General features: G+C 44.1%; 1 protein-coding gene across 1 annotated transcript in view; it reads left to right on the top strand.

Moving 5' to 3' along the window:
- Positions 1 to 16,929, top strand: part of LOC124709009 (A disintegrin and metalloproteinase with thrombospondin motifs 7-like) — a 552,648-nt gene that overhangs the window by 493,320 nt on the left and 42,399 nt on the right. The window contains exons 17-18 of the mRNA XM_047240641.1: positions 5,762 to 5,905; positions 13,208 to 13,326. Of these exons, the coding sequence (XP_047096597.1) occupies positions 5,762 to 5,905; positions 13,208 to 13,326 (263 nt within the window). The remainder of the gene's footprint in view (positions 1 to 5,761; positions 5,906 to 13,207; positions 13,327 to 16,929) is intronic.

Below are 16,929 nucleotides of genomic sequence, written 5' to 3'. Positions count from 1 at the left end.
ACTGTAGAAGTAGAAATTGATGTGAAGTTCTTGCTAATAGTCACAGTATACTGAGCTCTAGCTGGTGATTTTGAGTTATTTATGAAATAAATAAACGCATTATTAAAGCTTTTAACTTCTAAACGGAATGATGTAACATTAAACGGAGATTTTAATTTAAATATTTAGGCATTCGTATTCTACATCCAGGCTTTAAGTCTCTATTCATTTGTTATATTCTGCATCTCCTTCACAAAATTTACAAGAGTTGTGGAAACAATGAGTACTGTGATTGACAAATTCCTAGTGACACATCGAGACTGCAAAGCCATTGTGAAAAACTTGTAGCTAAATTATAAGACTAATTAATTAAAAAGGAATCAAGGACTCTAAGACAAATTTGCGACATAGAGACAGGAAAGATGTACACAACACACTTGTTGTGAATCAAAAATGTGATATATTATGTAGCATGGACTACTGATCCCAAGAAATAAACTGATCAAAAATAAGTTTAATAAATTTTAAATCCTCATTTTTAATTTTTTTGTCATTAACACTGCAACTGCACTGCAACTGCTGTGTTCGGATGCAGGCTGAGTTGGCATCCCTTCGCTCCCAGCTTCAGGTAGTGTTGGCTTCGGTCACACAGCTTGAGGCTGTTGCCAATGGGCATCACCGTTGGGGTCCGGATGGGGGTTTGTCGGGGACGGGCAGCTCGTCCCACGCATCCCCCGATCGGACTACGACTGTGGTTGCCCGGGATACTGCCCGCATTGAGGCTGATCCCTCACCTGTGGTAGAGTGGGAGGTCGTCTCAAGGTGTGGCAGGGGGCGAAAGACATTCCGGAGGGCTGAACGGAAGGCCTCTCCAGTTTGTCTGACGAACCGGTTTCAGGCTCTGTCTCAGGCTGATACTGATCTTGGGCCTGACATGGCTGCTTGTCCTGTTCCAGAGGTTGCCCCTCAGTCTGCAAGATCCGGGCGGTCGCAGAGGGTGTGCCTACTGGTAGTTGGGAGCTCCAACGTCAGGCGCGTAATGGGGCCCCTTAGGGATATGGCAGCAAGAGAGGGGAAGAAAACCAATGTGCACTCCGTGTGCATACCGGGGGGAGTCATTCCAGGTGTGGAAAGGGTCCTTCCGGATGCCATGAAGGGTACAGGGTGCACCCATCTGCAGGTGGTCGCTCATGTCGGACCAATGATGTGTGTCGCTATTGATCGGAGGAAATCCTCTCTGGCTTCCGGCGTCTATCTGATTTGGTGAAGACTGCCAGTCTCGCTAGCGGGATGAAAGCAGAGCTCATCATCTGCAGCATCGTCGACAGGACTGACTGCGGACCTTTGGTACAGCGCCGAGTGGAGGGTCTGAATCAGAGGCTGAGACGGTTCTGCGACCGTGTGGGCTGCAGATTCCTCGACTTGCGCCGTAGGGTGGTGGGGTTTCGGGTTCCGCTGGATAGGTCAGGAGTCCACTACACGCAACAAGCGGCTACACGGGTAGCAGGGGTGGTGTGGCGTGGGCTGGGCGGTTTTTTAGGTTAGATGGCCTTGGGCAAGTACAGAAAGGGCAACAGCCTCAACGGGTGCGGGGCGAAGTCAGGACATGCGGGGACCAAGCAGCATTCGGTATTGTAATTGTAAATTGTCGAAGCTGCGTTGGTAAAGTACCGGAACTTCAAGCGCTGATAGAAAGCACCGAAGCTGAAATCGTTATAGGTACAGAAAGCTGGCTGAAGCCAGAGATAAATTCTGCCGAAATTTTTACAAAGGTACAGACGGTGTTTAGAAAGGATAGATTGCATGCAACCGGCGGTGGAGTGTTCGTCGTTGTTAGTAGTAGTTTATCCTGTAGTGAAGTAGAAGTGTATAGTTCCTGTGAATTATTATGGGTGGAGGTTACACTCAACAACCGAGCTAGGTTAATAATTGGCTCCTTTTACCGACCTCCAGACTCGGCAGCATTAGTGGCAGAACAACTGAGAGAAAATTTGGAATACATTTCACATAAATTTTCTCAGCATGTTATAGTCTTAGGTGGAGATTTCAATTTACCAGATATAGACTGGGACACTCAGATGTTTAGGACGGGTGGTAGGGACAGAGCATCGAGTGACATTATACTGAGTGCACTATCCGAAAATTACCTCGAGCAATTAAACAGAGAACCGGCACGTGGAGATATCATCTTGGACCTACTGACAACAAACACACCCGAACTTTTCGTCTCTGTATGTGCAGAACAGGGAATCAGTGATCATAAGGTCGTTGCAGCATCCCTGAATATGGAAGTTAATAGGAATATAAAAAAAGGGACGAATGTTTATCTGTTTAGCAAGAGTAATAGAAGGCAGATTTCAGACTACCTAACAGATCAAAACGAAAATTTCTGTTCCGACACTGACAATGTTGAGTGTTTATGAAAAAAGTTCAAGGCAATCGTAAAATGCGTTTTAGACAGGTACGTGCCGAGTAAAACTGTCAGAGACGGGAAAAACCCACCGTGGTACAACAACAAAGTTAGGAAACTACTGCGAAAGCAAAGAGAGCTTCACTCCAAGCTTAAACGCAGCCAAAACCTCTCAGACAAACAGAAGCTAAACGATGTCAAAGTTAGCGTAAGAAGGGCTATGCGTGAAGCGTTCCGTGAATTCGAAAGTAAAATTCTATGTACCGACTTGACAGAAAATCCTAGGAAGTTCTGGTCTTACGTTAAATCAGTAAGTGGCTCGAATCAGCATATCCAGACACTCCGGGATGATGATGGCATTGAAACAGAGGATGACACGCGTAAAGCTGAAATACTAAACACCTTTTTCCAAAGCTGTTTCACAGAGGAAGACCGCATTGCAGTTCCTTCTCTAAATCCTCGCACAAACGAAAAAAATGGCTGACATCGAAATAAGTGTCCAAGGAATAGAAAAGCAACTGGAATCACTCAACAGAGGAAAGTCTACTGGACCTGACGGGATACCAATTTGATTCTACACAGAGTACGCGAAAGAAGTTGCTCCCCTTCTAACAGTCGTGTACCGCAAGTCTCTAGAGGAACGGAAGGTTCTAAATGATTGGAAAAAAGCACAGGTAGTCCCAGTCTTCAAGAAGGGTTGTCGAGCAGATGCGCAAAACTATAGACCTATATCTCTGACGTCGATCTGTTATAGAATTTTAGAACATATTTTTTGCTCGAGTATCATGTCGTTTTTGGAAACCCAGAATCTACTATGTAGGAATCAACATGGATTCCGGAAACAGTGATCGAGTGAGACCCAACTCGCGTTATTTGTTCATGAGACCCAGAAAATATTAGATAGAGGCTCCCAGATAGATGCTATTTTTCTTGACTTCCGGAAGGCGTTCGATACAGTTCCGCACTGTCGCCTGATAAACAAAGTAAGAGCCTACGGAATATCAGACCAGCTGTGTGGCTGGATTGAAGAGTTTTTAGCAAACAGAACACAGCATGTTGTTATCAGTGGAAAGACGTCTACAGACGTTAAAGTAACCTCTGGCGTGCCACAGGGGAGTGTTATAGGACCATTGCTTTTCACAATATATATAAATGACCTAGTAGATAGTGTCGGAAGTTCCATGCGGCTTTTCGCGGATGATGCTGTCGTATACAGAGAAGTTGCAGCGTTAGAAAATTGTAGCGAAATGCAGGAAGATCTGCAGCGGATAGGCACTTGGTGCAAGGAGTGGCAACTGACCCTTAACATAGACAAATGTGATTTATTGCGAATACATAGAAAGAAGGATCCTTTATTGTATGATTATATGATAGCGGAACAATCACTGGTAGCAGTTACTTCTGTAAAATATCTGGGAGTATGCGTGCGGAACGATTTGAAGTGGAATGATCATATAAAATTAATTGTTGGTAAGGCGGGTACCAGGTTGAGATTCATTGGGAGAGTCCTTAGAAAATGTAGTCCATCAACAAAGGAGGTGGCTTACAAAACACTCGTTCGACCTATACTTGAGTATTGCTCATCAGTGTGGGATCCGTATCAGATCGGGTTGACGGAAGAGATAGAGAAGATCCAAAGAAGAGCGGCGCGTTTCGTCACAGGGTTATTTGGTAACCGTGATAGTGTTACGAAGATGTTTAACAAACTCAAGTGGCAGACTCTGCAAGAGAGGCGCTCTGCATCGCGGTGTAGCTTGCTCGCCAGGTTTCGAGAGGGTGCGTTTCTGGATGAGGTATCGAATATATTGCTTCCCCCTACTTATACCTCCTGAGGAGATCACGAATGTAAAATTAGAGAGATTAGAGCGCGCACGGAGGCTTTCAGACAGTCGTTCTTCCCGCGAACCATACGCGACTGGAACAGGAAAGGGAGGTAATGACAGTGGCACGTAAAGTGCCCTCCGCCACACACCGTTGGGTGGCTTGCGGAGTATAAATGTAGATGTAGATGTAGATGTAGTCGTCATACGGAGATCAACTGCCACTGCTGCTAAACGCAGGGTTAATGTTCCATGGTAGAATTTCACTACCTAGTGTCGATCCAAATACTGATTGATATTGCTAGATGACTTTTGCTGTATGGACAGTAAAAAAATGATAATAGCTAAACCAGAGAGGATATAAAATGTAGATTGTCAATGGCAAAAAAAGCGTTCTAAAAAAGAGAAATTTGTTAATATCGAACAGAAGCTTTTTAAGTACGCTTCTACAGAACTGTGCCGAAGATTAGATGGATAGATTGCGTAATTAATGAGGAGGCACTGAGTAGAATTGGGGAGAAAAGAACTTGACTAAGAGAAGGGATCGTTTAATAGGGATCATTCTGTGACATCAAGGAATCGTCTGTTTAGTACGGAGGTAAGTGTGTGGGGTAAAAATTGTAGACAGAGACGAGGAGGCGAGTGCAGGAAGCAGGTTCAAATGGATGTGGGTTGCATTAGTTATTCAGAGATGGAAAGGCCTGCAGAATATACTAATAGCATGGAAAGCTGCATAAGATCATTTTTCGGATGGAAGACCGCAACGACAACATTTCATAATAACTTGGTGGTTGGGGTGGGGAGGGGGTTTGACGGGGGGAGGCGAGTGACCGACTTCAGATGAAATTGCTGGCGATGTCGCTCGTGTGTGGGGTCCTTAAGAAGGTGGGTGCGTGATGTTCATATGGTTCAAATGGCTCTGAGCACTATGGGACTTAACATCTGAGGTCATCTGTCCCCTAGAAGTTAGAACTACTTAAACCTAACTAATCTAACGCCATCACACACATCCATGCCCGAGGCAGGAGTCGAACCTGCGACCGTAGTGGTCGTGCGGTTCCGGATTGTAGCGCCTAGAACCGCTCGACCACCCCGTCTGGCGGTGCGTGATGTATTCTGTACAAAGAGGTATGGAGGATACATTGCGAACAGCTTTGTCTATGTCCCACGTCACATGCTCCAGCCTTTGCGAACCCTGATTACTGGAAACGCTAAGGTAAGCTCCACATTCGGCCACTTACCACTCCCAAGAAAAATTCGCGTGTTCGTAAAACTATAGATGCCGCTTGTTAACGTAATACTTGAAGTGTTTGCTTTATGCCACCCACAATGAACACTACAGTACCTTCACCATACCTAAACTGAAACGAAAATCAACGCTAAATTCTTCACACGCACACTCCGAAGCACACGCTACAGACAGATGGAGCAGAAAGACGTTATTGGCTACAGCGTCGCGTGCTACACTGGCCTTTGCTACTGTGAATTCCCGCGCGAGCAGCTTTCTTCTTTGCACATAACTATAACGCTCTCCATTCTCGACTCGCCGCAGGTGGTGTTCTTCGGCGGCAAGAACCCCGGCGTGCACTACAGCTACTACGAGCCCCTGGAGCGGCCGGCAGACCGCACGCCTCGCTACTCCTGGGAGTTCCTCGGCTGGCAGGACTGCAACGTCGTCTGCGGGGGCGGCACGCAGGTCAGAGGGCTTTCCTCTCTCTTCCCGTTCCCAACACACGACTCACACCTGTTTTGAGCCACACTGAAACAGTGATTAGGATCGTTACTAAATGAAAGGCGTTTTGTTTTGCGCCGTACGCGCTTCGCTTCTTTTTATTTATGAAGCAACTTCAGCGGGTTTCACTAGGTGCTCGTTGTATTTACACAATAACTGCATTATATAATGACTCCAAATAAGTTACTACAGGGTCGGGCAAACAAAAGTGACCCGGAGAGCATAGTTCCAGGGTACAAAGACACGCATCAGAGGAAAAGAAATACAATACTAACCCGACTATAGCAGGTGTTGAAAGTGACCCCCAATCGACTCTTGGCACTTTTGGGCCCTGGTTAGCAAGATGCTCAAGGTAGATCGAAGCTGGACTTTTGGAATTGCTGCAGTCTCATCCGAAATGCTATGCTGCAATTCTTGAGGACTACGAGGACTGTTGCGATCACCTTAAATTTGAGGGCTGCCCAGACAAGGTAGTCGCACACTAACAGGTCAGGTGGCCTGGGTGACCAGACTGACCTCTGCTAACTATTCTGTCAGGTGTGAAGGTTGGGTAAATGTGCTCCAAGGTTCGGCCGGGTGTATGGGCAGTTGCTCCATTCTGTTGGAAGTAACTGTAGATCTTTTCCTCCTCCGTTACTGTCGCCACAAATGGTTTCAAAACATTAGTAATGTAACGCACCGATGTCAGAGTCGGATGAAAGATGGGATCAATAACGAGGCGTGCAGACACTGTACACCAGACTCCAACCTTCTCATCATGCAGTGGCGTTTCGTGTAAGTTATGCGGATTCTCCGCTGCCCAGAACCCTTGATTCTGTGAATTGACACGATCATACGGGTGGAACTACGCTTCAGATGTAAAAACAGATCCATGTCCAAGCTATTCATTGTTATCTCAGTGAATAGCCACTCAAAATACTAGAGGCCTGAGAAGCATCTGCTGGTTTACATGCATGGACGACAGACACTCGGTAAGGATGCATGCGCAGGTCCAGGTGGAGTATTCATCCGCCTGATCGACGTGATGTGCCAGTCTCTTGCGACAGGCGTCGGGATGATTTGATGGGACTCTGAAGCATTTTCTGATGAACTGCAGCCACATTTTATGGTGTGAGGGCACCTTTCGGAATGTTTTTTGACTTGTTAAAAACAGAGCCTATCTCATGCCATTTTCGGACTAAGCTGAAACTTTGACACCATTCAACTTCTCAGCAAACAAATGATCAGACCGTTTCAAAAACTTTGTTGTCCCGTAACTTCCCACAACGGACACCAGCTGTTCAGACACTGACTTGTTAAAAACAGAGCCTATCTCATGCCATTTTAGGACTAAGCTGAAACTTTGACACCATTCAACTTCTCAGCAAACAAATGATCAGACCGTTTCAAAAACTTTGTTGTCCCGTAACTTCCCACAACGGACACCAGCTGTTCAGACACAGACTGCACTACGCTCTGAACCGGTGTGGATCACATGGCGGGAGTAAACGGGGTATACGCATCGCGAGGTGTGGTTATACGCATACATTCACGTCCAATCGCATCCACTCGTTCGGACCAGTTTTATTTGCCCCGCCCTGTATGTTATAGTTTTTTTAAGTTTTTGTTGTTCTCTGATTGTTAGGTGGTGAACAGCTATTTGGAGCGCAAGTTTCGTAAGATAACATTTCTGTTGGGTTCTGCTTACGGTTTTGTGATATTATTACGTGTTTGTCGTCCTGGAGTTGTACGTAGTTGCCCTGTGTAGATCAGGAGTCCGATTTTCGACATTTCGAATACTTTTCAATTGAACACTTCACTTTCACTGTGTGTTGGTTGTGTGTGTTTTTCGTTCGTCTTCTGTTTGTGTTGTATTGTCTGTACGTAGTTCCTTTAGTCGGACAGTTTCAGGCCCCAACCGTAACATTGAGTATAAAACTTTTTCTCTTTTTTATATGATAAAGGGGCAGCCAGCAACACTAATTTTGATGGATGCCACTTTGGCATCCTTGGCCAGTTTTTTTTTTTGTTAGGTAATTTGTGTTGATATGCTCTTGTTCAGGATTTTGAAATGTTCCAAAGAATACTGAAAAATAATTAATTACTCTTTAGTAATAAATATTAAACTTGGAAGATTTTATTTGTTTACGATGTTACATTTACAACTACCACTACATTCCATTTTCGTACATCAGGAGATTAGTATTATATGTAAATTTTGTTAACAAAAATAAAATAGTATGTTAAAATACTGCCTTCACTGTATTTTGTTTAATGTTACATATTTTTGCACATTACGTTATGGTATCAGTTAAAATTTTCCTCAAGAGTGTCGCATGTCAAATTGTCAATTTCATCATCAACGTCACTTTCATCATTGCTGATGGAGTCCATGCCACTTCTTGTGGCTGTGTAAATATTCGTACATGTCTCTTACGATGCATATTTACAATATGTTGTGCAAGATAAATTGTGAGATTTGCAACTGCAATTACTTCACTCGCATGTTCTACATATGCTGCTACTAATTCCATCAATTGAGGAGTGCGTAGAGAACTCAAAGGGTATACATGGGTTATACTTCACTTTCAAACTATAGTCACTGAGCATAACGTAGGGGGTGACTACAGCTCTGCTGATATCTAGTGTGTGTGTGTGGTTTGAGGTTTTCGGGCGCTAAACAGCGTGGTCATCAGCGCCCAGTAAATGACTCGAAAGTGAGAACGTTTTCTGATGTTCTGCAGAACTTCGTGTGTTGGTGGAAGTAACTTTACGTTAGATAAGATTTCTCTCTTGGTTCTAAACAATGGTTGTCGAAGTGGACTCATTGATTCAATTGGCTTATCGTTATCAAAAAGTATAAAAATTGATATCCAGCTTTCATTATTTGATGATGATCAATGTAAATAACATTGGCAGTGTTTTGTTGCCTCTCAGTACTAGCCAACGATCGGTCTGTAGACGACGCTGGCTGTTGATGTGATGTCGAGTTTGCGACCAGCGGAAAAGCAGTCACTACGAGCAGCACCCAGTCTCCAGCTTTAGTATGAGAAATTGTCACGAGGGACAATAGGAACCTCAAGACTTTTCAGTTGGAACAGCTAAACACACTTAATCTTTCACTTGCAAAATTCGTTTTGGATTGTGAGTGAGATGGATTCGACAAGTCAATGGTAGGTTTGAGCAGGTATGTGACACCACATGTCATCGCACAGGTCACACAGTTCCCCTGAATTACGGGCCGTTGGTTTGTGGGCACGGAGCTGGCACCCGACAGCGTTTCGTGTGTGTCAAATAGGGTTCTGGTTGGGTGATATTGGTGACAAACGTGAGTTAACTCTCATGCTCCTGAAACTACCGCAGCCCTATTCCAGCCTTGTAACACGGGCAGTTACCCTGCCTGAAGATACCATCCCTGCCAAAGAAGATACCAACGACGAAAGGATGCAGGCAGTTCATAAAAATATTCACGTATTCTACAGCTGTTATAGTGAGTTCCCTTGCTATCACAGGTCCTATGGAAGGCCGGCGAACGTCAGCCACAGCATAATACTGAACCCACTGACCTGTGTCCATGACGTGGTCTCTCACTCATTCATCTGGACAATGTCGTAACCGGACATAACTATCTACCTGATTTAACAAGAAACCTGATTCATCCCATTAGGCGCCACGTTATCACTGATCGATGATCCAATTTTTAATAATGTCATGCAGGCCGCAAGCATAATTGACGGTGTTGTTTGGTCAATATGGCAACGCTTAGTGTCGGCTGCAACGGATCCACGTGTTCAACGCCGTTTGTTGTCGCCTACTCGTGGTTTAATCGCGCTTCAACGACTTTCCATGGATGGTCATGATACTAGCACCAGATTCGCCGTGTCCGAGATGCTCCTTCCCAATCACCAAGCCATAAGTATCTGCTCTTTGTCAAAGTCGCTTTAGTCGTGCGGAGTGGCCGTGCGGTCTGAGGCGCCATGTCACGGACTACGCGGCCCCTCCCGCCGGAGGTTCGAGTCCTCCCTCGGGCAAGGGGGTGTGTGTTGTGGTTAGCATAAGTTAGTTTAAGTGGTGTGTAAGTCTAGGGACCGATGACCTTAGCAGTTTGGTCCCTTAGGAATTCACACACATTTGAACATGTGAACAAAGTCTCTTATGTCAGTGGATATCCACAGTTACAGCCTGTATGGTTGCTAGAATTATTTCCCATTCGTCTAGTCCACTTACACAAGAACTGTCAGTACTCAGGCATATGACAAGAACTCACATGTGTCCCGCACCGAATTGCTTCAGAGGTACAACACATTTCATATACGACGGCGTGCTGAAATGTAATGCCTCTATATTTTTTATTCTGTTCTTAACATCGGTTGAGGTACGACATGTCATACGTACTACTCTGTCAACTTTCCCGCTTCGCTGACGCAAGTTGCAAGCCTCCGCCGCTAGAGGGCCACGAACTGTAGCGTGTAACATGGCAGTCTGTAACGTAGCTACGTCGGTGAGTTAGAAACAGCATAGTTAATCGAGTTTCTGAAAGCATGAATTCTAAGAGTTTGTTCACACATGAAGCACCGTCTCCTTCATCATGAGAGCGTGAAGCGAAACAAGCGCTGTATCGTGTGTGAGTGTGCCGGGACTTACCATTGTTCACTGCTAGTAGCGCCACGTCACCTTAACGCGTATGCGCGTAGCGCACAAGTATTGCACCAAAATTAAGTATAAAAATTAAAAGTAAAAACTTCAATTTCAGAATTTACCAACATGTATTTCATTGCAATAACGTTTTCAATTTCAAGTCTTAATGTAATGAAACCAATAGTTTCCATAAAAATGCAGTTTTAAGAAAAAATCAGTGGCGATAAATAATAAACCTAGAAAGCCAGAATTTGGTCAGAATGTGCCCATGGAGGTCAGAAACAAGTGAAGCAAGTTTCAAAGCTAAAGAATTAAAATTACAGCCAAAAGCCACGTTCTTAAGAAAAACTGAAGGAGCTAAATATTTCACTTAGAAACGCAAAAAATTGTTTTATGCTGCAGTTTACCCTAAAATAATAACTAAGAGACCTCGTTAAGCTACCTCTTATAGTTTTTGAGTAACTTAAGGAAAACCAAATTTATACCTAAAATATGCCCATTTATAGTAGATTAAATACTTGTAATTTTAAGGATAGAAAATTTTGGTTACGGCACATGATAAAACCTACTAAATAATTGAGCTATACCAAATTGTAGGACCGTAATAGTAATAACATCCAATACAAGTTCTATTAAAGGTATAGTTCAGAGGTAACTATCTAACGATCTACTGTTAGTTCCACCATAAAAATTCTAGAAGGCAAAGTTTTTATTCAAGCGAGCTGAAACTCTTTCTGTGCTTTCAAACAACTTAACAGAAGACGTGTGAAAATTAAGAAGATGCTAAATTAATTCATAACTTTGTTATTAAGGATTATGTGACCGAGAAAGCGGTCGTTGAAGGCAGATAACAGATGTTCCCTCGGCCGTCCGCTGCGGTACATATATAAATAGAGCACGACAGGCAGGAAAAAGGTTCACTTCGCATTCAGCCACTGGTAGATCTACATCTGTTAAACGTCGGATCGCGCTCTGCCCCGGATGACGTCAGAGACGGGCTGTGACAAAACGCGTATTTTCTGTAATAACTGACAGTCAACTCGCGAGGACTGTACACCATCCTGGATCGCTTAGATTTTGCTAAAGTAACTGTTAGTGTGCCGTCCGTGATAATTACAAATCCGCGTGACAAGTGGTGAGTATTATTTCCACTTTTGTGGCGAGCATTTATTTTGGACATATATTTGGGTATTAGTAGTCAGGGCGAAGGACTATTTGGTAGGAACGTACCGTAGAGATCGCCTCTGAACTGACAAAAGTGCTAGTTAGAATAGAGAGATTTACTGTCAATTGAACATAGTGACTTAAAGTGTTGTACGTGAGACAGATGTGCTGCTTAGAATAGAGAGATTTACTGTCAATTCAATATAGTGACTTACAATGTGTTGTACATGAGACTTCATTCAATACATGTTTCAAATAGAACTTTATACCTTTATTTATAATCATAGTCCAGATCCCGCTAAGTAGAAAGAGAATAGAAACATTTCTTTCAGTGGGCTGGACCAGAATATGCAGACTGTAAACTATGGTCAGTATGTTCTCCATCGCTTTCCGGCTGACCACAAAAGTAGTTGCCAGGCTCGCGTGAGAATGACGGCGAACAGCAACAACTATCAACATCATTAATCATTTCAACCACCGCCCCACAAGTGCAGACCCCACACGAGAGCTGCGACACCAGCAACAATCCAACACGTTGGCTTCACTGCCATCGATCATCCTCCATTCACTTCCGACTTGCCCCCATACAATTTACATCTCTTCCCAAAACTTGAAGAACACATTCGAGGACTTCACACTGAAACTATTGAAGCGGTGCAAGCAGAGGTGAGGTTGTGACTCGGTCAACAAAGTGAGACATTCTGCACAGTGGCAGTACCAATTAAACTGCTCTTATTTGGAGGAATGTGTTCGTCGCCAGGATGACCAGGTGAAATAAATATGTAGACATGAAGTATAAAGATGTCGAATATTAATTAAGTGTGTTTTATTTAAAAACATTTATTTTTACATAAATTTAGAGGCATTACATTTCAGCATGCCCTCGTACATTTGTTTCTGGGCTGATGGTATGCACGTATGTGTATTACCCACCCAAACTCTTTGACGTTTTATTTTAGCCCAACCTCACTCGTTGCTTTCGTCCGCTTTGTTCAGGACGTATATCTGTCGTAGGCAAGGGAGTGGACCCAAAACTCAGCACGTGGCACTACCTTTATGGTCTCTCCCAAGTCACTCTACTTCTCTACCTTTCCAACATTGTTTGAATTATTCAGCACGATTGTTTGCATTCTTTTTGTTACGTGTGATTCTACCTAGTTGTGTTTAAAGCCTACAATGTCATAAATAACAAAGTACAATAAATGTGTCCTGTCTCGGAAACCATTTGAAATACTGTACAGATGCACATGGAATTTTATTCTTCAAGTGAGCGTTCCTGTAACATCCCTGTATATCGACTATTCCTCTTGAGACACCCTGAGTACCTTCCGTAATGCATCAAACTCCCAAAACGCCACCAGGCGACATTCAGTCTCGCGTTGTGTACCATAGTGACATTCACATTTACAACTTGTGGAATGTTAGTGATGAGCAGCACTGCGCTTCCTGCTGTGTCCGCATCTTGAGTGTCGTCGGTGTTGACAGGTGGCGGAGCCGGTGTGCGTGGAGGAGGGTGTTGGCCGTGTGAGCGACCAGTCCTGTCCCGCCGAGGACAAACCGGCGCCGCGCAGCCGCGTCTGCAACGAGCAGCCGTGCAAGATCAGGTGTGGCCTGGGGACGTGTCTTACCGCCAGTAGTAGCTCCGCACGTGCCACTGGACGTTAGGGAGCGACTGTGCTGCGTAGGCACGGACGGACATTTGACACCGGTTCAAGCTACGCAGCGGCCAATTACGTTAAAAGCTATTCACTGTTGTTGGCAGGAAGTGAACAACTAGCAGGCAGTCAGAGCATATTCGACTGTAGCATTCTAAACAGTTTGAGGCTGCAGAAAAACATTAAAAAAATATGAAACTTCCTGGCATATTAAAACTGTGTGCCAGATCGAGACGCGAACTGGGGACCCTTGCCTTTCGCGGACAAGTGCTCTTCCGACTGAGCTACCCAAGCACGACTCACCACCCGTCCTCACACCAATTCTTCCAGTACCTCGTCTCCTACTTTCCAAACTTCACAGAAGCTCGGTCAGTGGAGTGCTTGCCCACGAAAGACAAAGGTCTCGAGTTCGAGTCTCAGTCAGGCACACAGTTTTAATCTGCCATGAAGTCTCATATCAGCGCACACTCTGCTGCAGAATGAAAATTTCATTCTGGGTACAAAAGATACGTTCAAGACATTACCTAATTTGTGAAAATTTGTATTTGTACTGGTGTACCAACGAATAAAAATGAAGCTGATGAAAACCATCGAAAATATTAAATTCAGCAAACAGTGTGTAGTTAAGAAAGTGGCACCTAAACACGTGATCTCTGTATGTAAAAGGCAATGTCCTGACTGACCGACTGACTCACTGACTGACTCATCATCATTGCCCAGTCCAAACCACTATGGACAGAAATTTGAAATATGAAGAGAGCGTTAGTCTTATATTATATATATATGCATCGTTTATGAAAGGATTTTCGAAATTTCTGCCTAAGGGGAAGAAACAGAGAATGCAAGATTTTTTGAAAATATGTTGCTATTAAAGCAATTTTGAACCTAGAAGTACAAAAATTGCTGTTTTGGTTCTCGGTCAGAAGTACAAAAATACAGGCTTCGGCATTTTTGACAGTTCAACCCGTAAAGGGGTGAAATTTTGGGTAAAATTAATGCATTTTTAAAGCTAAATCTCTGAAAATAGGCATTAGATTTCTCGGTTAGGAACAAAGAAATATGTGTTATTTTACAGTTTTTACGTTGTTGGAAAGTGGATCCCTAAGGGTATGAATGTGGGATGACAGTGTTTGCGGAAATATTTCATTATCCAAGTGTTTTTGAAGATAAATCTATGGTTCAAATGGTTCAAATGGCTCTGAGCAGTATGGGACTTAACTTCTGTGGTCATGAGTCCCCTAGAACTTAGAACTACTTAAACCTAACTAACCTAAGGACATCACACACATCCATGCCCGAGGCAGGATTCGAACCTGCGACCGTAGCAGTCTCGCGGTTCCGGATTGCGCGCCTAGAACCACTAGACCACCGCGGCCGGCTATAAATCTATGAAAATTTGTATTTAACTTCTCGGTTAGAAATAAAAAAAATAGATGTCTCAGTGTTATAGGAAATTCAACTCTTAGGGGGGTGAAATAGGGGACGAAAATTTTTATGAAAATGTTTGGGTATATTGAAACATTTTAAAAGCTAAATGTATGAAAATTGACATTAGATTTCTCGGTTAGGAATAAAGAAATACGTGTTATTTTACAGTCACCACGACAAATCGGCTTTTTCAGAATTGCTTGGAAAATTAAACCGCACTTTCTTACACTAGTTTCTCAGTATACCTAATATATGTTTATAAAACTATTATTTTTGTTGTAATTACCACGCAGACACGAAATAAGTAGCGGGCGCTGAGCTAGTCACTTAAAAAACTACACACATCAAAAAAGTTTTGCATTACCCCGGTTCCCACAACTCCTGAAGATAGACGTTGACTGTGAATACTGTATCACAGATACAGTCCATTTGACTGTTGAGAGATGTCACTACGCCCGCCCAAAGATGTAAACAACCATGCCAATTAGGAGGAGCGTTTCCGACAGCCGATAAGTTCCAGTCACTCTACCAGGAAGGAGGTACACGGCTCGTGTTGTCTGTAGTTCAACCATGCCTAGACGGTCAGTATCGCGGTTCGATTGCGTCCGCATTGTTATTTTGTACCAGGAAGGCCTCTCTCAACAAGGGAAGTGTCCAGGTGTCTCAGAATGAACCAAAGCGATGTTGTTCGGACATGGAGGAGATACAGAGAGATAGGAACTGTCGATGACATACCTCGCTCTGGCCGCCCAAGGGCTACTACTGCAGTGGATGGCCGTTACCTACGTATTGTGGCTCAGTAGCACCCTGACAGCAACGCCACTATGTTGTATAATGCTTTTCGTGCAGCCACAGGACGTCATGTTACGACTCAAACTGTGTGCAGTAGGCTGCATGATGCGCAACTTCACTCCCGACGTCCATGGCGAGGTCCATCTTTGCAAACACGACACCATGCAGTGCGGTACAGATGGGCCCAACAACATGCCGAATGGACCGCTCAGGATTGGCATCACGTTCTCTTCACCGATGAGTGTCGCATATGCCTTCAACTAGACAATCGTCGGAGACGTGTTTGGAGGCAACCCAGTCAGACTGCCCCCCATGAACCATTGACCTTGCCGTCGGTGGGGAGGCTTGCGTGCCTCAGCGATACAGATGGCCGTACCGTAGGTGCAACCACAACGGAGGGGTATCTGTTGAGAGGCCAGACAAACATGTGGTTCCTGAAGAGGGGCAGCAGCCTTTTCAGTAGTTGCAGGGGCAACAGTCTAGATGATTGACTGATCTGGCCTTGTAACATTAACCAAAACAGCCTTGCTGTGCTGGTACTGCGAACGGCTGAAAGCAAGGGGAAACTACAGCCGTAATTTTTCCCGAGGACATGCAGCTTTACTGTATGATTAAATGATGATGGTGTCCTCTTGAGTAAAATATTCCGGAGATAAAATAGTCCCCCATTCGGATCTCCGGGCGGGCACTACTCAAGGGGACGTCATTATCAGGAGAAAGAAAACTGGCGTTCTACGGATCGGAGCGTGGAATGTCAGATCCCTTAATCGGGCAGGTAGGTTAGAAAATTTAAAAAGGGAAATGGATAGGTTAAAGTTAGCTATAGTGGGAATTAGTGAAGTTCGGTGGCAGGAGGAACAAGACTTTTGGTCAGGTGAATACAGGATTATAAATACAAAATCAAATAGGGGTAATGGAGGAGTAGGTTTCATAACGAATAAAAGAATAGGAATGCGGGTTAGCTACTACAAGCAGCATAGTGAACGCATTATTGTGGCCAAGATAGACACAAAGCCCATGCCTACTACAGTAGTACAAGTTTATATGCCAACTAGCTCTGCAGATGACGAAGAAATTGAAGAAATGTATGACGAGATAAAAGAAATCATTCAGGTAGTGAAGGGAGACGAAAATTTACTAGTCATGGGTGACTGGAATTCGTCATTAGGAAAAGGGAGAGAAGGAAACATAGTAGGTGAATATGGATTGGGAGGAAGAAATGGAAGAGGAAGCCGCCTGGTAGAATTTTGCACAGAGCACAACATAATCATAGCTAACACTTGGTTCAAGAATCATAAAAGAAGGTTGTATACCTGGAAGAATACTGGAGAT

Source organism: Schistocerca piceifrons, chromosome 7 (assembly GCF_021461385.2).
Source record: "Schistocerca piceifrons isolate TAMUIC-IGC-003096 chromosome 7, iqSchPice1.1, whole genome shotgun sequence".
Lineage (NCBI taxonomy): Eukaryota > Metazoa > Arthropoda > Insecta > Orthoptera > Acrididae > Schistocerca > Schistocerca piceifrons.
The sequence above is the reverse complement of the archived record's forward strand: the minus strand, read 5'-3'. Positions and strand labels throughout refer to the sequence as shown.